This window comes from Epinephelus moara, chromosome 9 (assembly GCF_006386435.1).
Source record: "Epinephelus moara isolate mb chromosome 9, YSFRI_EMoa_1.0, whole genome shotgun sequence".
In the NCBI taxonomy this organism is placed as follows: Eukaryota; Metazoa; Chordata; class Actinopteri; order Perciformes; family Serranidae; genus Epinephelus; species Epinephelus moara.
The window spans coordinates 30,542,896-30,565,953 of NC_065514.1; the positions used below are offsets into that span (position 1 = coordinate 30,542,896).

The 23,058-nt window shown below is 39.8% G+C and overlaps 1 protein-coding gene across 1 annotated transcript in view; it reads left to right on the top strand.

The window, feature by feature from the left end:
* Positions 1–23,058, top strand: part of LOC126395706 (netrin receptor UNC5D-like) — a 231,406-nt gene that overhangs the window by 152,027 nt on the left and 56,321 nt on the right. The window contains exons 3-4 of the mRNA XM_050053364.1: positions 22,170–22,313; positions 22,515–22,618. Coding sequence (XP_049909321.1) covers positions 22,170–22,313; positions 22,515–22,618 — 248 coding nt within the window. The remainder of the gene's footprint in view (positions 1–22,169; positions 22,314–22,514; positions 22,619–23,058) is intronic.

Consider the following 23,058-nt stretch of genomic DNA (forward strand, 5'->3'; position numbering starts at 1 on the left):
GGGGAGCGCACATTTCCGGGAGGGCGTGTCCTTTTAAAAATGCAAGAGGCGTTGCTTTGTTGCCGGCCGTTTTCTCCGGTGTGTTAAACACACTTTAGAAAGGAGTGTCCCCAGACTATCGAAGGCGGAGATCTCTGATTGTCTGGTGGCGAGACTAGGACAAAACAAGACATTTGAAGACGTCATCTTTGGCTTTGGGAAAAACTGATAATTTTTCACAATATTCTGATAATTTATAGATCAAACAAGTAATCGCTTAGATTAGATTGAGAAAATCATTGACAGATTACAGTTTGTCTCGATTGCTAAGACCCGCTTAATGAAACTGGGGTCCACTTGATCTTCATCATCACCTTCTCAGCACAGCAGAATTCTCCTCTTACAAATGTGTCTCTCCATAGTTCTCCATAGTACACTCAAAAGAGGGAACTATGTCCTCAATTCTGAAAATGTGAAGCTCATGCATCAACAACACGACTTCAGACTGCTGAACACCAAACACTATTTCACTGTTTTCACTCAAAAAGTCTTTATATATATATATATATATATATATATATATATATACATGTATATTTTGGGGGGGCATTTTCGCCTTTAATCGATAGGACAGACAAGCGTGAAAGGGGGAGAGAGAGAGGGAGTGACATGCAGCAAAGGGCCACAGGCTGGAGTCAAACCCAGGCCGCTGCTGCAACAGCATTGTACTTCGGGCGCCTGCTCTACCACTAAGCCACTGATGCCCCCAAAAAGACATTTTAAATAACAGTTTTGCCAAACTCTAAGCACAGATCACATCATTTAGCACACTTAAGTCACCTGGAAAACACTGGCCTTCAAAATGCCACACATTAATTATTAATTGGTTTGATTTACAGTACATCTCACCTGTTCAAAGTCAATTAGCAAAACACTCCCATCATGTGTCAGAGCATAAAGGAAGCATCATGTAACTTCTACCATGTTGGTCTTAAAAAAAAGAAATGGAGCAGCAAGGTCAACAGAGAGGAAGGCCTATGAAAAAAACTTTTCTTACGCAATCAGTTGAGTCAGCTGAGCATTGTGCACTGATTTCAATATTACATCACCAGAAATACAGTTTAAACATTGTCTTGCGGTGCTGTAGTGTCTCTCATTTTGTTTACAACATCAGCTCAACTGAGAGTTTTGCCAAAACAGGTAACAGTTATGTTTTCTCAGACTTCTGACAACGTTGCAGTATCAACTTGTACATCAGTTACGTAAGTTGTAAGTTAAGCTCAGCTCATCGGATAGACAAATGTGCATTGTACACTATGTTGATGCAAGGACTGTCAGTGCACTATTGATATAATATATATTTACAGTATTGGATTACAATATGGCAACAGTTTTGTATTGTATGTACCAAAGATGCAGACTATTTAGAACAAAAAACATAATCGAAAAAACATAATATGTAGCATGGCCTCATAAAGCAAACCATATATGAAAATACTTTCATGATAGTGTTTTAAATGAATCACAGTAGTGTTTAATTGATGCTCCGTAGGAGATACTCGTATCATAGCTGTGTGTATCATTTGGCGCAAAGAATCCGTTTTGAGAAGGTTTTGAGTGCAGTCTTTCATTTTGCAAGAGAATGTGCAGTTTTGACAGAATGATTAACTCTTTTTAGTTTTGTGTTTAAAGTTCTAAGAAACTGAGCTTTAGTTTCAGGAAATGTGTCAAAGTGATTGGGACAAACTGCAGCACGTTTTCATTAGTTTCACACAATATTCACACCCTTTTTTCAAGACAGTTAACACAGATCTTATAGAAGGACCCAAAACTCTGAACTGTGTTAAATGATGGGAAAACATCTATTCACAGCTGATAGAAATGACTTGCATAATTATGAATCTCTAATGTGACTGTGTGAAACTCCTTTGTGAAACTTTGCAATCAGCAACCAGTCCTCATCCATCTATAATAAATACCACCTCTGTGTTGCTATTTGCATGCATGGATCAAAGAGGCCAAAGGCACATAAGTAGGGGAAGAGGCCACGGCACAGGGGAACTGAAAATTCAGCATTTCTGAATTCGAAAATATGCTAACCTAATATATGGCTGTTGCAGTCCAGCCAAAAAAAGACATTGAAAAATCTGATGCAGTACAATAAAAAAAAATATATATATATATTTGTTAGTGTTTCTTAGTTTGGATGCGGTTCTTTATTGGTTCTTTGGTGAAGAAAGAAGGCAGTAGAAAAGCTGTACCATAATGAATGTCTGAATTTGTCTCCTCTAGGTGTTAATTGTAGGTCTTACATTTCAATGACAATTGATGGGCACTGGCAGACTGTGCACGAGAATATAATGATGACAGTGAAAAAGTGCAGATGCAGAGTGCAGCAGGGTTTGTTTTCTCTAGTAAAATCATCTTCAGAGAAGAGGATACAACCCATGCTGTGGTGTTTGCGTCCCTTTTTTGGCACACATAACTATGTAAAGTACCAACAAATGGCACAGGCATATAGCACACATTAATGTTAAAGTGGTTCATATTGATAGCTGTATTTTGTATTTTGTTATCCATTGTGTTGTGATTGACTGAATGAATATATTCATTTGACCACAAGTTGTTTTGATTGATGGAAATATTTGCTTCTGTTGCGTCTCTGTAATGTTTTGAGTGTGAGAGCATTTTGCAAACAAAGTGTGTCATTTTGGCCAGCGACTTCTAGTTTAGAACTGTGTGTGCTCTGTCTTGAAAATGTTACTTCTGAATGGACAAATGTTCTCAAGCAAATGAGAAAAACTGTAATTGACAGTGAAAATAATTATTAACTGCAGCCCTGAAGATAATTATTAGTTGCAGACCCAACAGGTCAACGTTTCCACTTATCTAGTAAACTGATGATGGTTCATAGATGGTGAATCCTAATGGCATAGTCAACTTTTACTTTTTTATTTTTGGTGGGATTTTATGTTTTTATTAGACTTTCATAATTCATTTTGAGCAAAATGTCTTGAGAATTACTGGATGAATTGCCATGAAAATCGGTTCAGGTATTGATGTTCGTAACAGCATTGATTGAGACTCTGGTCACCCCTCACCTTTCCATCTAGCATCGCTATCAAATAATAATTTTAATTTGTCTAATTGTTTGGTTTAGACAAAACTAATATTAGTATTTCCATCAACCACAGCTGTACAGTACCTTCTTCTAATTCACAAACGTTGTCTTGATAACATACCGAACTAAGATAGGTTATGGTAAACATGACCTACTTTCTTCAGCATGTTAGCATGATCATGGGGATATGTTAGCATGTTTTATTTTTTCCCTTTATTCTCCAATAAGTGCATACACATGTAGATATTATGGTTATATTAACAACTGCAAAAAGGCAACATCAGATGTAAATAGGTTGAGCCTTTATTGTCTCCCTTAGGAGATTTATTTTTCTGGGACATTTAAGAGAAACAGGGGACATAGCATTGCACAACATCTCCATATGCACACAATATACAGTATCCATATACATAAACAATGAAGTACATGTAGTTTACATTCAGTAACACACAGATCCATATATACCAGAACATACCCACTAAGAATATTGCACAGATGCCCTACACCAGATACTGCACATTGACTCCAATAAAAGCCATAACATTAAATATTGCAGAGATGCATTACACCAGATATTGCCATCCCCCATCGCCAACACTACCACACACACACACACACACACACGTTATTAATTTACAAAACGTATAAGGACACAGTCAACAGGGGACAGCATGTAAAGTAAATTCGAAAAGAAAAAAATGCAATAACAAAACTGAAAATGAAGAGGAAGGGAGGGAGAAGATGAAAATAAAAGTGAGAGGGTGGGAAGAAATCAAAATAAACAGAGGGTGTGATGTGTTTGGATTCCAATGCATTTTTAGGTAAGCTCTGCAGGATGGGTTTGGTTGTTCTCTCTACTCATACATACCACAGTTACATGATTATATTTACATGTTATGCATATTATTGTGACATTAGCTTATCTATATGTTGGCATACTGATAAGTTAGCACTGCTATTGTACACCTTAGTCCAGCCTCACAGAGCATGATGGTCCCTTTTATGGAGGGACATGACACCTTGTCTTTATAAGACCCTTGTCTCTTGGCTCACAAGCTACATGGTTGGAAAGTAATGCATTTTTCTTTGTTTTCTTCACCTTCCTCATTCATTCACTCCCTCTCCATTGCCTTCAGTCTTTTTTTATTTTGTTTTTCCTCTTAGCACTTCCACACAAACATAAATATCTAAGCATAAATGCATCTACTTGGGTTGTAATATTGTGTGCTCTTGTTGAAACCCCTAGAAGGGTGCCCTGCATGATGATTTGCGGCTCTGCTGCTTGGACATGCTTTAGTATTCACAGGTGTGGGATGCAGAGGATTCAGTGAGCGTTTCTAAACATTATCTGTTACTTACTGTGCTGTATACACAGGCCGAGGTGGGCCAACATGCTACACATTGAGAAAATGAACATCTCCCCACAGCGAAGACACTTCTGGCTGTCCATCCAGCTTCATTTGTAGGAGGCATTTGAACAGCTGTATCCTGGTACAGGCTATTATAGTCTGACTCAGGTGGCAGAATGGCCCCTGGGTTCAGCAGCGAGCAGGGGGCTGTAGCTATTAAAGCAGTAAGCTGTGAATTAAATGCAGACAGACTCAACAACACATGCCCTAACATTGTTTGACCAGAGGGTTTTAGGCAGAGGACGGAGACCGTGTCTGTCCAGAGGCAGCTAACTCAGCTAGGGAGATGTATTTTAGCTTTGTGGTGTGTTGTTTTTCTCAGATTCAGTCTTAGCTCAGATGTGCCTTCCAGGAGACAGAGCAGCAGACAAGGAAAAGAAATGTAGAAAAAGAAAGAAGAAAATATCCATTACAGCTTCTGTGAATAGCTTCCACTGCTGTTGCCCTAAGCATGAGGAAAAGCTGGCACAATATACACTCTATTCCAACTGGATGAATCGTGTTGTGTTTCTTGATCTGTAAGATGTGTAGCGGAGTAAAAGAGATATTTTCAACACCATGTAATGGCTAAATATTTCATATCTGCAACTCATCTTCTCTGTGAGCTAATCCTGACTGCTCAAGATTCCATGACATAGTGTGAGCTCCATTTGTCTTGTAAAAAAATGGGAGTTCTTTCCAAAAATGTCAAATATACTTAGTTTATGCAAGTTCTTGCAACGTGATCTCATTTCTTATCATCATATTTCCATGCTTGAGCAGAAGCCAGCAATTTATGGCAAGCCGTTTTAACAATTGATCGAACCACACTCCTATCTGTAATTACATTTTAGATATCCATAATAGCATTTTTTATTGTCAAGACTGCATTCTCGGGAGTCAGAATGGTGATTAAAGATATCCATAATACTTTTTTCCAAGTAGAAATTGTATTTCAGGATATCTACAACGTGAATATACTGGTCAGACTATTTAAGATATCTTTTAAATGGCAGTTTTAATGTTTAATAGCAAGACTGGTTATATATTGCAGGTATTTGTAATTCAGTTCTTACTATTTAAAAAGAACATTTTAGATACCCACAATAACATCCTTCTTATCCACAGTAGTCATTTCACATATCCACAACATCATCCTTCCTTCGACAAGTGATGTCACTTTTTCTGTTCATGTGTATTGGGCTTTCAATTTTGGATATCCACAACATTATAAAATTCGCAATAGAATTCTTACTAGATTCTTACTAGAAAAACAATCCAGTTGTTACTAGTCCTAATTTTAATTTCAGATATCCAAAAAACCGAACATTCCAGATATCCATCACGTAATTTTGAACATTCAAAATATAGTAAAATTGTCATTATGGATATCCACCATTAGTATTACGACTAGTAAAAATGAAATTTCATATATCTACAATTAGAGTTGTGACTAGCAACAATTGGAAATGGGATTTTTCCTAGTAAGAATTCTATTGCATATATGTAGAATGTGCTTTTTGGATATCAAAAGTGACGCTGAGAATATCTAATATTGAAAGCCCAATACACATGAATGGAAAAACTGATGCCATTTGTCCTAGGAAGCATGTCACTGTGGATATCTGACATGATCTTTTAAATTGAAAGAACTGAATTACAGATATCTAGACCCTATATCCAGTCTAGCTATTTAATGTAAAAACGACTTTCCAGAGCAGCCTTTTGCGTTGTATTTTGATGCAGGGGGTAGGTGTTATAGCCTGGAAATCCAGACTCAAATCTAGAAAGATTTTGAGTCTGGCCCTCACCGATACACCCTTTCTACTCAAGGGGCGGCACTAACTGAGGCATATTAAATGTCGGTGGAGCTTACTGATATATTATGCTTTTGCCGTATCCCGTCGGCAAAACAGCAAAAACGTCCTTCGTCTAGGGCAGTCTTCTGTTCCTCTCTCAAGGAAAATGGTAAGTGTAGTTGGCTTAGCGTTTCTTCCAAACGGATGCCTGCTCTACCCACGAAGCCATTGGACACCCCCAAAACTAAACTACTTGGTTGAGGTTAGAAAGATATCGTTGACGTTAATCATATGAGTCAACTTACGTGACTGACGGACTGAGTAATGAATGACTAAAAACTGACGTGACAAAATAACTCACAGTTGACTTTTTGTGTCATACAGGACCCGAATGCTGGTCTCCTGGGTCAAAGTTTTGTGTGCAGCAATTTTTGATGCACTGGGGGTGAAGGCTGGTTCTTGAAATGTTGTCTAACAGAAGAAATGTATAGTATGAGGGACCTTAAACAGAACTAAAAGAAATGCACCGTCAGTAAATGCACATGTCTGATTCATATTAAGTTTAAGTCTAAACATGTGTACAACAGATACTTTGAAGGTGTTTTTCCTGCACCACTAATACCACATTGTGCATGACTGTTGGCTGTTGTGGACAAACCACATTTATTTAGAGCAGGAAGCCACTGTGCATGTAACTTAACTCTCGCTACTTCTCTGAGACAGCAACAAATACGGCAGTGTCAGGTGTTGAAAGAACTGTCTTTTCTTGGCTTGTGGTTTATGTATTTCCTACTGGAACTGAGATCCTCACCATGAAGGTTAGGAGTTTAAAAACAGTTCTCTGCCCAGAGACAAGAGATTTAATCTGTATGTGACTATTTCACTGTCATCTGTTCAATTTACACATTCAACTCAGGCGAAGAACTCAAAGAATAAACATGTAATTTCCTGTCTTCTGAAGATTTAAACCAGACACTGATGTCATGTATCACTGCAGGATATAGTGAAGGCTGTAATGAATGCCCATTTATTATCGTTATGCTGTTGTTATGAATATCATTGTTTTGCTATTCAGACAATTAACTTGGCTTGCTGTCAACCTAAAACATATTGCATCTTTCAGTAAAGAAATGTTTTGTGAGATAAAAGAAGACACTGAATGTTGGACATCAAAACAGTTTCTCTCACTTTGTTGCTACCCTCAGTTTGAGTTTACTAGATGTTTCTTGTGTTATTTATTAGTTTGTCTTACATTTGAGTTGCATTGTTTGAAATATATTCCCTTTGTGTACAGATTACATCATAAGGACCTACTACATTATTGACAATTCACAGAACTTCACAGTCTCTGATGTAAAGGAGGCGCCAGCAGCTATCTTCTGCGATGCTTACATGCCAGGAAACAACATTTTGTGTAGCTGTATTGTAGACCTTTAGAGTTATAGGGCTGGGCTTATGCACACTGTAGAGTGCCAGAGACAGGATGTGATAATAAAAAAGAGGGGAAAAAATGTGAAAATTTGTCATAAATCGGAAGAAATACTGGAGAATTGTGACCCCGGGAGGAAACCGTGAGAGGGCAATGGAAAACTGAGTCTCCCGGGAAAATCGGAATGGTTGGCAAGTATGACATGTCCAGTGAAGAAATAATACAGAATTTTGTGAGATGCATGAATAAGTTATGAGTACTGGGGAGCCAGAATGTTTTGGCCAGGTGTTAAAGGAAAAGTCTCACATTTTGGGCAATACGCTTTTTCGCTCTCTGGCCAAGAGTTAGATGAGAGGATCGATACCACTCTCATCTCAATGCACTGACTAAATATAAAGCAGCAGCCAGCTAGAGCAGAACTAAGACTACAGGAGTTTTGGGCTGATTTATCCCCGATTCACCACTTCAATCACAGGAGAAATCTAGTGTAGGGCCTTAATCTGTACCAATGTTCGGCCCAGATTATCTGGTAATGTGAGAGATGTACAGATCCAGTCTTCAACCTCCAGAGCTGTTCACAGACCAACCCAGTTGCACTGTACGTTTTTTCAAATCACAGATGTGTTTCCATTTTTACATTATTGTGTAGCAGGTATGTTGAAGCTCTACATTTCAACCATGCTGTGGTTAATCTTTGGTTAGATCAAGGCACAGAAAAAAATTGGTTATGATTAGGAAAAGATCATGTTTTGGCTTTAAATACCGGCTTTTCAGGGCACAATGTCCAACTGGAAAAGCAGTGAACTCTCAGTAAAAAAAACACCACACCACTTTTCATGGGAATTTCCCCACTGGAAAAAAAAGCAATTGGTCATTACAAAACAGCCATGTTTGGTCCCTAAAAAGTCTCCTGAAATAATGGGTTGCTAAATCACAAGCGGTTTTGCTGTTTGTTTGTCTCAAACAGTGGTCTGCAGCTTGGCAGGCGTTTCGCCTGGGTGACACTTCATCCATTCTGATGACAAAGTCACCTCATATACATGTAATCAGAACTACGTCACTTTAGAAATTTTTAGATAATACGTATGAAACATGCAAATGTAATGTACCTGTGGTGTGCAGAAACATACAATGCCAACATTTTCTTTCATAATTTGTAACATATTCATGGGAGTTAAAATCTGGATTTGATGGATTATAGTTATGATGATGTAACCTAACTGTGTTGTCAAGCAACAGCAAACATTAACATAGCCCTTGAGGCTAACATTAGCAAGTGTACTAGGCTACTGTTGCCAGATATGACTGAGTGTTAAAACCTCACCTCCAGTTCTTAACAGTTAATAATGGACAACCTCCGTTGACCATGCCTCCCCAAGCATTGTCTCATCCACACTCATGTAGCCCCCTGCTTATCTCTTTCTCACTGTGATGTCTTATTAACATTATGGCAATTTGTCAAACTACACCAGTCACTCCATTTTGTTTATCTCTGCTTCCCCATGAGATCACGTGAGGTGGTACATTCATGCTCCTTCTGGCACTATAATCTTGATAATATTCTGTAGTGAGTGATGCGCCATTATTTTCAAATCTTGCAGTGTGCATAATTGAGAAGAGAAGAACATCTGTGAAGTTTTTTCTTATTGAATACATTATATTCTTATTATTGTATTATTAAATAAATTAAATACAGAGAATATTAGGCCATTATAAAAAGCAAAAACTCTCAAGAGGCCCAGTTACTTCGAAGTAAAAGGAAGCTGTTGATGGGTTAATGAAGACTTTGAAACCGTGAGGTAACAGTTAAAGCAGACTGTGAGACAGAAGGCTGTGGTGATAAACATTAAACCTCTCAGCCAGTCTCATTACTGGTCTCGTACCTTTTCAACAGCTGTGACATTTTGAAAAGAGCTCCCTAAAAGGAGAGGAGAGAGTTTCTCCAGGTAGGAAAATAATGTTTGAATGATGCAGAGTTTGTAGACGTGAATATAATAAGGCACAACAAATCTGCAGCCAAACACAGATGGTGCAGCATTTAAAGACGAATTGCAGAGACATTCAAAGTGCAGTTAGAGATGTGTCGTGTTTCCTATGATATTACCCAGAGACATTTTCCAGTGATCTACTGTACTTAACCTACAAACTCTGTTGTCAAATTTGTGCAATAACTATAGAAATAAATAATAGAAATGGTAAGAGTTTTTAAGCTGTTAAGTTTTTTTTTGTTTTTTTTGCTGTATCACATCATATCACAGCTATAAGTGCATTTCAAGTATTCAAATGAGATGCCACTTTGCCTGACAAAAAAAAAAAAAAAAGGAGGCCATGACGCACGGGAATATCGCCTACCGGTAATGCGGTGTGTTTTTTGATGAGAGGAAGAGGAAGACAGTGAGAGCGAGAGAATAAGTGATAATTGCCTCAGTGTTTTTCACTGTGAGATTCCTGTGTCCAGTGTTTCCACTTGATGTCACAAACTGTGACAATAACAGTCAGCAAGTTTGATGTGTGCAGAAGTCTATGTGGAAGTCTGTGTAGTCTGAAGGAGCCTGGTGGTGTTTGCACATGATTTAATCAGTGTAAACACAGTGGATCAATGTGCGCAGTGGCTGGGCCCAGTGTGCTACTTCTCAAATTGGAGGATGCAGATTTATCACATATATCTGCCCTGCCGCCTTTGGATGGTTGTAGGGACTGACCACAGTAACTGAAGGAGAAGGTTTTCATATTCTCAGTATAAAGCACTTGCAGATGACAGATACTGGTAAGAAGTACCAATTAATGTTTAACTTCCTACAGAGTGTTTTTTCTGAAGTCACATCTACTTGCTTGTGAGTGCTTAATTAAGACTGTTTATTACATTATTAGTGTTTTTCTTGGAATTGTTGCACATTTCCTCCAAAGGATTTGGCATGTGCTTATTGTCAGAATCACCAAATTATTAGCCTAATGAGGCTGCACCACCCTATAAAAAGTTGTTTTTGAATATCTATTCTTACCACATGTATGATCCAGCCTTACCAAAATACCAACACTGTACTCTGTGCTGCCTCATTTCAATGAAACTACTGTCTGTTTGTGCCTCTCCTCGCACTTTGTACCAACAACAGAAAAAAACATGTCAAAGTACTGCCTCCAGTAGTCTTTGCATTGCCATGAAAATTAGGCAGTTGGTTAGCAAGCAAAAGATGGATGCTTCCCCAAATATCGTTCCATAGTATAGACACAACACAAAGACAAACAGATGATAGATGACAAATCAGTTGAGCATTGTGCTTTCCCCATGACATCTTTGGCTCAGTATTACTACAGTTGTACGCCGTCAATACCATAGAATGTAAAAATGATAGATGTGGCTGCTGGGACATCACACATTCGTTTGTGGACTCTTGTTTTGAAGCCTGAGGTTTGGCATTTTGGCTGTCACCATCTTGATTTTTTAAAGCCAGCCTATCACTAAAAGTGGCTAGCCCTTAATTATGCCTAACTTTAAACCTTAATAAAATGTAAACAGGTGAGTTATTAAAAAAAAAACACTCCCTGTACAGTCTTGAACAGGGAGATTAGCTAAGGAGACCAAAACTGTTTTTTGTATCAGACTGTAAAATGTTTATTGCTGCTGTACAGTTGGGCATTTTAACTAGACTCAAGTGGCTGTTCTAAGAACTGTAGTTTTCGGCACTTCCGTATTGGCTACACTTTCTAGCCCCGGAGGTTGCAGTTTGGTCAATACACATAATGAAATGGAGAACAGACAACGTTTTACAGCACCTGTCTGTATGAACAAGTTGTTTTCTTAATCTGTTGAAGAAAAAAAAACATTTTTTGGGGCTGTTGGGATTGTCTTCTTGATAGAAATCAATATCTAAAGGTGAAAGAGTGGGCAGGCTCTTATGTAGTCTAAAAATCTCAACAAATCAGAAACTGTGCAGTGTTACATCAATAACGCACCATGGAATAAAAAGCACCTGAAGTATCAGTACTACTAATACTACTGCAAAGCTTGTTGGTGAGTCAGACATCCAGGCCATGGTAATCTAGTGCTATATTGTAGGCAACTGGACTTGCTTGAGTTTCTTGAGGACATTTCACCTCTCATCCAAGAGGCTTCGTCTTCTACTGCAAAGCTTGTTTTGCATATGAATTCTCATGTCAATATTATCAATACTGAAAAATGGGTCCATCCAACATTAGAGCACATATGAGACACACTGACACTTTTCTTGGAGCATGCACTCTTTGCCTCTTTATTGCTTTTGTGCACATGCGCGCAGCCATCACTTCATTCAGTTTGGAGAATTCACACTAAACATTTTGTCAGTGTCCAGTGAAAACCAGATATCTCCAATATCTTTTCATCGGCTAAGAAGAACAGCTCTGTTTGTTGCTAAACAATCTCCGAACCCACTGGCTATCATCTGACAATGATAAAACCTTGCGGGTTGAGGGCCAATATTTCAGGACATCCAGTTTAGCTAGCAGATATCTGGGACAAGACTTCCTTTGCCATGCGCTGCTCATTGTTTGCAGTCTGATTAGCAACTTGAGACAGGTCCTGGCAACATTGCAACAAATACATATAAACTGATATCTGTACAGTATATGAATGCAGATAAATTAGGGGGGAAAAAAACACAAATAAACAGCTACATGTAAATCGTCATCAGACAAAAGCTGGTGGGTTCCGAGATTGCATTTCAGCCAATGCGTTACACCTCTTTCGCTCTCTACATGGACTGATTACCTGTAACCAAGGCCCGCTCAAATGTGATTGGTCAAAACTCTCTGAATACAAGTGGAACCGTGACCAGAAATCTTGTGCTGTTGCCTACAGTGTCTGCATACATATGCAGATATGTATTTACAGAGATTAGTAGCGATATGACAATTAATTTTTCAGATAATCCAAGGGGTTTTTAAAAAGTGTATTTATCTTAGGAAGTAGAAGAATTTTCTCACTCTATAAAGGGACACTTAATCCTTCAGTTTATCCAAAAAAAACCTCAAAATCTTCAACTTTGGACATTGTTCTGTGTTTTTGCAAGCATGTGATTAATAGATTAATAGAGAACAGTAAAAGGACATCCCTGATGTTTGAATCATGCAGTGACAATTAAATGTGTTCACATGTGGTCTATTAATAACACATACATCTCATTAATCATGGCACTTGGCTCTCGCCTACATCATAGTGCCATAAAAGGTTTTGATAATATAAAGCATCAGAATCAATACTGGTGATTCTGGCTCTGTTATTACTTTGTATTGTATCAAAACCAAACTGTTTTTTATCAGCCAGCCGTACTTCTGGTGGGTAATTAGGCCCACTGAGGGTTCAATGCTTGAGCAGTTTTGATGGACAAAACTGGGGAAAATAAGATCTGTGATGTGCGTTTTTAACACTGCAGAGCACAAATGTGTTTTTTCTAATGTCTTCTATCTTCAGAGTGTAGCTAGATCAGCCGCCTGTCATTGTTGTATTTTACTGAAAACAATAACAGCGAGAGAAAAGGGGGAGGGCAGAGGGAAGCAGAATGTAATAGTCGGCCAGTGGGAGGCTTATTGCTGCAGTCCACATCTGTTGAGTCAGAGTGGGAATTTGAGTAAGTAAATGGAATTGAATTTACAGTATCTCATCAGTTTGGATATATAAAGATATTTTCCCACCGATTTTAGAAGCAATTCTGAGCGTTACTTGTGGTGGTTGCAAGTTTCCCTGTGGGTACGCATAATAGAATGAGGAAAAGGTGTAAATCTGTATCGTGCACACAAGAGGGAGAGTTTTACCCATCCACAGTGGATGTTATGATGTTGAGCAAACATAGTTTCTAGCTTTACGAGCATCAAAAGCTGTCATTAATGTCTGTGTGCCCTCGCTGTAGCACTAAAGGTAACTGGCCCAATGTGAACCATGAAACAGGAGACTGATCAGGCCTGACAGTAATGGCCGCCCCACACAAACACAAATAGGAGGGAGGTTTCTGTAGAGAACAAGTCCGTACTTAAATATTGTTATGCAGTTTCTGTGACTGTGACGGGTAGTCCAGACTAACACAAGACAATGTCTCAACCTGTATCCTGAGAGTGAAAGTGAAATGCACCAAGAATAAAGACTGACAGGCGCTAAATTATAACACAGTAAGTTTAACATCCTAGATATTTAACTACATTGTCGTGTCGCTGATCTGAAATCGAGTTATTCCTTGAGTGCCTTCTTCGTGTTTGGTACAAAGATAATCTTTTCAACCAAAGTTTGGATTTTGTCAAGATAAAGTTGCATTGATCCACACGATTATTGCTGCTCAGTATCGTCAGATTCAGTGCAGCAGTGTTTATTTCCTTATCCCTTTGCAATTGTTAAGCCTTTTGATAAACCACAGGCAGACACAGCTCAGCTGGATATTCCATGTAATCATCGCTACACAGATTTTAACCTCCCTTCAGGAAAACATCTCGCACTGATAAACTCCACAGAATGATTTCAGGAAGCTGTTTCGAGTCTTTATAGACAGTAAATCAGTCAGCTTCTGTTATTCATAAGGGAACAGGCTTGCCTTAAAATTCCAAAGACAAAACAAAAGAAGGGCAGTTGTGGTAAACAAAACACAGATTTCTTTGCAGCACACTACGCACTGTGACCTATCACAGAAGACAACTTTATTTTTGTCTCTGTTGAAATGCTGCAAGAGGGGTGAGAGATGGAAATGAGTGATAGAACTCAGGAGATTATTGAAGGACAGAGTGAAAGAAGAGCAGAGAGGACGGTGGAACAGAGGGGATATCTGTGCCTATGGACCTCAGCTGAAAGCATGATACCCTGATGGAGAGATAAGAGAAAGAGAGGATAAGGGGGGAAAGAGGAGATTGGAAAATGGGTGAGTGAAAGAGAGGCTGAAAATGGATACCACGTTGGTTGTCTCGAGAAGGAGAGGATAGCAGCTCCTGCAGATTCAGTGATGAAGAGATAGTGATTGAGGGAAAGCGTTTGAATGTAGGGAGGAAAGGGGAAGTATGGATATCTATTCCTGTTGATGCTCTGTCAAAGACTGACTCCACTGTTGTGTATTATGATCCCAGCCAGCTGAGAGATACCATCACCCAGGCATGAACTCAGGACAAAGAGAGAAAGGTGGGGACTGGTGTGAGGAAGTGAGATGCCTCGGACTCTCTCAGTGTCACCAAGTATTAGTTGAAGAACTGGAAGTGAAACGAATGAAGTGGCCCACAGAGTGAAAACTACTTGTGTATGCAAAACTGGCTCCTAATAAGCAGACATGAGGTTTTTTGGATAAACATAAACAAGGCGACCGGGAGAATGACACAAATAAGGACTTGCAGCATTTTAATGGCTGAATTATCATGATTTTTTTATGCAGGGAGTAATGCGTCCCTTTGGTTCCGGGATTAAGTATGACACACACAGCTGGGACCAGACTGAAGATGTTGCTGGGAGCATGTTCCGCTTGTCTAGCAGGGTTCGTCTGTGTCTGGCCCACAGCCAGCCATCACAGCCCCCACATGCTGAGCTGCATGCCGCAGTGTCACATCACACAAACATTTCTCCAAAGCTGGGTTCACATCAGACAGACGCGCTCCTAAAGCTATACCCATCCACCTCAACCCACAGCCCACGCCGTGTCACCCACTATGTACACAGCTGCCACACGCGGATCCCTTAGACAAACAGAATTCTGAAAATCCCCATCCGACGTGGAGTGCGACAGAGACATCCTGGACCTGGTTGAGCTGAGCCGGACCAGACGAGCTCCACCAAGCTGCTTGGATCAGGAGCCACTTGTAGCTGGCACCGCCTGGCTCCCTTAGGGCCTTTTCATAGACGCAGCCAAGGCGAAACAATGGTCCAAAGCCGGGAGAAATCACACCACAGGCCCTTTGCCAGACAGACCAAAAGAAAGACGGGGAAAGAAAGAGAGAACGAGAGCAACGTGGGATGATAAGTGAGCATCAACATTGATATATATTTTCCTGACTCCTTTATAAAGGCTACATTAGAGACATATTAAAGAGCATGATTAAAGGGGCACGTGGAGGCTGCTCCACCGTGAGGACTGTTGTCGAGGCTTTGTGGTGCTCTGTCAAGAGCCACTGGCATGAGCCTGAAGGAGAAGGAGGCAAAAAAAGGGGACAGGTGGCTAGGGACAGGCTCATGGAAAGAGCTGAATGGATGTTTGTATTCCTGAAGGCAGAGAAGTGACCGCATGTCATCGACATGACCGAGCAGTTATTGAATAATATCTGTAGCGCCGTGTCATTCCAGGCTACTTGGAAAAGGGACTAAGCTCTTTGATCTCTGCCTAATGTGAGGGAACCTGGGAGTCGGAGTGTCTTTCTGATTTCTGTCTTTGTTTATCTCGCCTTCAGCAGAAACACCATGGCCCTCACTCAAGCAAACAATGACCATCCTTCAGTGTGGGTGTATATTTCATGCATTTGTGTTTGAATGTGTGCTTGAAAGCTGAATCTGAAATTATTTTTGTTATTGCACTGTTGATTGTAATATGAAATGGGCTGATACAGAATCATTTTTTGTTTTCTTATTTTATTGTTCTTTGGTGGTCAGAAATGTTTTCACTGTGTGCCAGACCAAAAAGAGCTTTTGGAGTGAATCTTTAGAGCTGTAGCTCACTCTACTCTCGATGAGTCAGTTTCTTCTGCTTTCAGCATAAAACGTTGCATCCGGAGCAGCATACTGTTGTTTATGCATTAGTTTCTTCTGTTTTTCTCATCATTAATAAAGATGAGGAAGTCTGATTGTGAGAAAAAAAACCATTGTGAATTAAGAGACAACATGCCTAAACCCATTCCCGATTCTCTTTAGTGCTTCAGGCGACTGTCACAATCCAGTAGTGAAATTGCTTGTCAAAAAGCACTTACTGAAGTTTAGAGGTTATATCAAAGACAGATATGGCATGAGGTTAGTTATTTTTAAGAATGTTCAAATTCTAAATTGACATTTCTAAGACTCTCTTCACACAGACTCTATATAGATCAAATCAGTTTTCCATTTCTTTCCATTGATCTAAGGCAAAATGCATGTTCTGTTAATACAAATTAAGTTAATTGATTCTTTCTGAAGTCAAACTCGCCCGCTGTGCTTCCATGAAAGAATATCACCATTAAGTCAGCTAAAATAAAGTTACTGAAGAAGAGAAAATTGAACCATCAGTGAAGCACCAGACTCACTGCATTATAGAGGTGTAACACCAAGCGACCAACTGTATGTGTTAACTCACAAAAAATGTGTCTTTGTAGTTGTGACAAATCATTCAGATTTCATTAATTTTCTGTTCAAAATTGTTTTTTCACAACCATTTATACTCCTAATATGCACTGTATCTAGCTGCAAACAAAATGTACAAATCTAAAACAAAAAGTGGAATTGTTCCTCCTGGCTTCCATACAGTCAAGATGGTGGCAAGGATTACAAAAACGTTTTTTTATCTCGTGTAACACCGTAACATATTGGGTATGGAATTAATCTGCAGAAGCTGCGGTTCATGAGACCAAACTTTTCTATGGATGTCAGTTTTCTTTCTAAGTGTGACCTGCAACAGACTAGTTGTTTTAAGCCCAGTTTAAACCAAAGATTGGCGACGAGACAAAACCATTTTAGAACATTGCAGAGAAAAGTTGCAGTGGTGTGAACTGGCCGGTCTGAGCTCAACTCATGCCAGCTAATGGTGTCACCTGCAACTCAGCTGGTCAAATCGCCAGCGGCTTGTTTTAGAATATAAAGCACATCACCTGTTTCAGCAGCCAATCGCATTGTAGTGAAGTCTGCTGGTCAAGCCCAAATGACCGCAGACGGCATGATTACTTGCTGCGGCAGGTGCTCCGTCCCCGCCGAGCCCTCTGTTACCATCCGTGGGTTGCTGCTGCTGCTGCTGCTGCTGCTCGCTGTATATGCTTATGCTCCCCAACACACACACACACACACACACACACACACATTCTCACTAACTCATTAATTGGTGCTGGTTATTTATATTATTGTGACATAATTATTATGAATGCAGTCCATCTGATGCTCGTTTTGTTTATGTTTTCACTGTTTCATCACTACTACAAATGCAACTATAGCCAGTATCTCACTATCACTATCCTCATTCATATTCTAAGAAGCTACAAATTATAGTTAACCACAACTCTGAAAAGCTAGAAATCAGAGCAGAAGTACAGGGATTTGTTGCATAGAGATGATACTCCGTCTCATCTAGTTGCATTAGTGTAAACGGGCAGGTTTATGGAATGTTGCAGAATGGGGCATTGCAAGTAGTTGCCTGTTCTCGTCAACTTGTCTCGTCACAAATCTTTGGTCTAAACTGGGCTTTAAGCCTCACCAGTAGCCAGAAATACCTTCTGCTCTATGCTTTTGCCACACGGTTTTGTGAAGGACTTGAGGCCCCTGCCTGTCGTGATCGTGGGTTTGACTTCCTGTCTTTGTGTGTTTCCCGCCTGTTTTCTGTCACACCTGTCTTGTTTGTCTTTCCCTGTTCCCAGAGTCTTCCCTTCACACTTGTTCTGTATTAGTCTTGTTTGCTCCACCCTAGTATTCCCCTCCACACCCTTGTTGTTAGCCGATCTCCATTTCCCTCCTTTTGCCCATGTCTTTCTAATCCAGCTGTGTCTTGTTCTTGTGATTAGTTTTCTGTGTATATTTACCTGTGTGTTTCCCTTTGTTCTTTGTCAGTTCATCTGTGGTCATCATTCCTGCATTCTTGCCTGTGTTCATCCTGTGTTCATCCCTGCATTATTCCTGTGCTCGTACCTGTGTTCTTGATGTCGTCCATGCTGCGTATCCTGCCTAATATCTTGTGTTTGGATTTTTTTTACCTGAGATCCTCTACTTTCATTTGGACTTTCAGTAACCTGCTGTATCTGGATGTTTTTTATCAGCTGTATTAAAGCTCACTTATTGTTAAAACCTCAACCGGCCCGTTAGTCTGCATTTGGGTTCTCCTTGAACTGACACGTGACACTACCTAGTTTTTAGAGGTTTAGCAGTAGCGGGGGTCAGCGATGATGGTATAAAATGGTCAATAAAACAGGTTTTTCAACAATTGTAAATCACTGTAACCATGAGAGGTTCTCGAGCATACAGTCATTAATGTGCGCACAAAATATAAGGCTAATTGGCCCAGTAGTGTGTGAGATTATCTGTGGAAAGACCATACACACACACATGCGCGTGCAAACACACGATCAAACGCATGATCCCATCTATGATTAAGCTTGGAAGAAGTAATAACATAGAATTTTAGCATGTACTTTATTAATTAAACAATAAAACATGATCACAAAGGGTCCGGGTGGAAATGTTAGTTGGGAAGTAGCCGTGGGAAAATACAAGTAATAATTGCATTGGGGGTTTTGTATGATTTTTCTTTCTTTGTTTATAGAATAGGAAGAAACCCAGATTAATGTTTAATTATTTTGATGTATCCATGAAAAGAAACAAGACGGCTATTAACAAATGTCTGCCATTTGCTTTAAGTTGCACACAGTGCAAAGCTTGAACATGTAATCATGAGTTAAATTTATCACCTGTTGTACATCTTTTAAGCTTTATCCTGCACTTTATAATTACTGTGGTTAAAACTGAGGAAAAGGTATTGTGGTTGAATCTTGCTGAATGTCTGAATTTCGCTCTCAAAGCTATCTGCACCATCTGTGTTGTAAGCCCATAGTCATGCTGCTTTGGGTACCTCTGTAGCAGCTCCTATTCACACAATCAGCTGAATTTATTCTGATACTGAAGAAAAAGTCTAAATTTGCCCCCTCACTGGAGTGCAATCTTGTGTTTTTATTTTCCTGTAGTTAAATGTGCCTCACTCTCACTTAATCAGGCATGTTGATTAAGTCTCTAATTTGAAGCGGTGGAAAGGAGGAGTAGATGGAGTGGGTGGGTGGGTGGGTGTGCGTGTGTGTGTGTGTGTGTTGTGCATAATATCAGTCAGTCACTGCAGAGGATTACAGTGTCTTCAGAGAACATTTCTGTTTTACATTACTTCATTAGGCTCCCTTTGATAACCTTTCATTTCATATTATTAGTTTTCATTTAATCCCGGCCCCTGTCTAAGCTGCTGTTTGCAATGTACTGCATGACGGCAGAAGCCTGTGGAGAGACAACTCCACTACAAGTGTAGGGCTGCGTAATTAAGCAATAAGCCACAAGAGGCCGAGCTTTACAGTGATTTTTGAACAGCTGCTGTGAGATGTGTTGTCAGGCACGACTTGTTAGCTGTACTTGAAATCAGTGTAAAGTACACTTTTTATTGATTTACTGCCATCAAAAAATAGGGTTCTAAAATTAGTAGATTTAAATCCATCTCTATATATTTTCATTGTTAGTGCCGGAGTCCACCATCCCCACTCGAGATTCCAATTACCTACCTACACAAAAGGGATTCACAGGAAAGTATGCAGTATGTTATTTCATTAATATCGGCCTCACTGTTAACAGCTGTATCACAGCTTTTGGTTACTTCTAATCCAAACCAAACATGTACTATTACTCCTGCTAGCACATTAAATTATGCATGTATTTGTCAATGAGGTTGTTTATCAGAAATCTACAAAACAAGACAATGTAAATTTGTTTGGCTGCACTGTAAACAGAGACCACTTGCTCCTCTGTTGTTTTTCTGACATTGACATCGACATCAAGAAGAGTTTACTGCAGTACAGTATTTATTAACCGCCAGTGTTGCCAAATCAACCAGGACTTAAAGGTCCAGTATGTAGGATTTAGGGGGATATCTATTGGCACAATTGGAGCATAATATTCATAACTATGTTTTCATTAGTTTAAAATTAGCTAAGACTAAGTATTTATGTGTTTTTGGTACATTTTAATGAGCCGTTCCTTTATACCAACATACGGAGCCGGTCCTCCTCCGCTGAATCCGCCATGTTGTTTCTACAATAGCCCAGAACAGACAAACCAAACACTGGCTCTGTAGGGCCATTCGAGTTTTCGCGTCAACCAGTGTAGTTCTCCTACACACTTGGCACACGGGACAAGTTTCAGTTAGTTGCAATCTGCAACCTCACCGCTACATGCCACTAAATGCTTCACACTAGCACTTTATATCTTAAGAACTATAACTTAAACTAACTCTCCTTTAGCCAGGACATATAATTAGGTAATAACATTTCTTGGTTCCAGTGTATTTAATGTAAAACACATACAGAAAGAGTTGTGCATTTTTACCAACAACTTTGCTGAGCAAAAGTGAGGACAGAATCTGTGAGTTTTACTCTAAAGCACATTCCTCTGTTTTAACAAAGAATAAACAAAACAGGCCTGGCAGTAATCAGCAGTGAATACAGTGAAGTTCATCACTGCTCATATTTGCCATTTAACCAGCACCACCTCCACCCCAGAATCTGCCCATAGGCTTTAATTCTAGTTTTCTTTGAGGGGGATGGGTATTTGTTACTGTACCTCTCCATTTCCTCCCTGTGCATGTGCATTCGTAATTGTATACTGTTGGAAATGACGAGGTCGGAGTCTAGACACCTAACATTAGCTGTTCATAACTCTGTATTCATATATTAATAATTCTATTCAAGTTGGCTGACTGAGGTTTCAGGACATCACATATGTTGGTTGAAAGCTGCAATTTCCTAGATGCCCAATAAAGCCACCCTATTATGCATTAATGGTCCGAGCCTGTCATCTTTTGTTCATAGTCTGGCATAATTGAAATAGCAGGCTTTTAAATTCCCATCAGTTGTCTCCAAAAATGTTTGTCTCACGCCTAGCTCATTATGAGCTGCATCCCAGACAATATACAGATATTAACGAAGGACCTGTGTGACATTAAGTCAAAGTTCTGCTGCAGAAAAAGATGATTTGATTGCCACAGAAAGTATCGGTGTTCAGATGAAGCATTTAATTGCATTGTTTTGCTCCTCTTTTCTACCTTAAATTATAGCCCCTTCAAATGTTTTCAAAGAAAAAAATGAGTGCTCACACTCTCCCTTAAACAATAACAAGCTGGTGTGTTCCTCCTCTCAGTTAAAGCCTGCCACTGGAAAGCATTTAGTGTCACTTGTGTATAAATGGATTATGTTTTCCAGATACTATAAAAGTGGATATGAGGGCTCACTACCAATGTTTTGCATTGCTGGCTTTCTGTCTGCTGAAACTGAAATTTTAACAAGGGTTTGTCAAAAGACCAGTAATGATATAGATATCAATATTCACGATCTCTATGAATTTGAAATTGATTTGGTTTAAGTAATGTTCTCTCCTCCTCCTCCTCCTCCTTCTGGCAAATGGTAGATCTGTTTACTGCTGATAATCTTATCATATTCAAATCTCCCTCATCAACCTGTCCCTGCAAATCTTCATCTCTCTTATTGATCACACTCTTATTGAGATAATGAAAGCCAATCTAAGCAATCAACCGTCTTGTCTGCAGGGCTAAAGATCCGCGAGGTGATGATCAACGTGTCACGTCAGCAGGTGGAGGACTTCCATGGCCCGGAGGATTACTGGTGTCTGTGTGTCGCCTGGAGTCACCTGGGAACCTCCAAGAGCCGCAAGGCAACTGTCCGGATCGCCTGTAAGCAACATGTCACTTTGATACTGACTGACCTTATTGTCCCTGAAAAGGTTATTCCTCAAACTGGTGGCATGATGTTGTAGAAGCCGTCATTCTTTTCCATGTTCATGTATGTGAACGGAAGAAGGTCACACATGTACAAGTTCCCCCTCACGTTGTTGTAGTTGTTCTTTAATACAGGTTGTTTATTCTCTTCCCTAGACCTGAGGAAGAACTTTGAGCAGGACCCCCAAGGCACCGAGGTGCCTCTGAATGGCATGATTGTGTTGCACTGTCGTCCCCCAGAGGGAGTGCCTGTGGCTGAGGTGAGGGCTTCTTGCACTTCAAACAACCAACATTTTCTCCTGTGTTGCCTGGAGAGGAGCAGTCATCCGTCTGGTTTACTTGCAGTGTAACTCTATATTCATGATACAATGTTTTGTTACTCTCCAGCCACAGACACATATGCGCTTTTTCCTTCAGTTTAGTATGAGCCAGAGCTGCAGTTGATGAGCTGAAGCTGCCGTTTGTTTAGTTTCTCAGGCTCACTCTGTTCAAGGCAGAGAGATCATTCACATACTGGGAGTAATATCTATCCATGTGCATCGCTATGTTCTCTGGTAAAAGGATGTACGGCTATAACTTATTTAGATGTCATGTATTCATTTCACTCTCACTATCATTCCCTCTCTCCCTCCTTGGCGTGTTTGTGTGTGTGTGTGTGTGTGTGTGTGTGTGTGTTAGTGTGTGTGTGACTGAAAGAGAG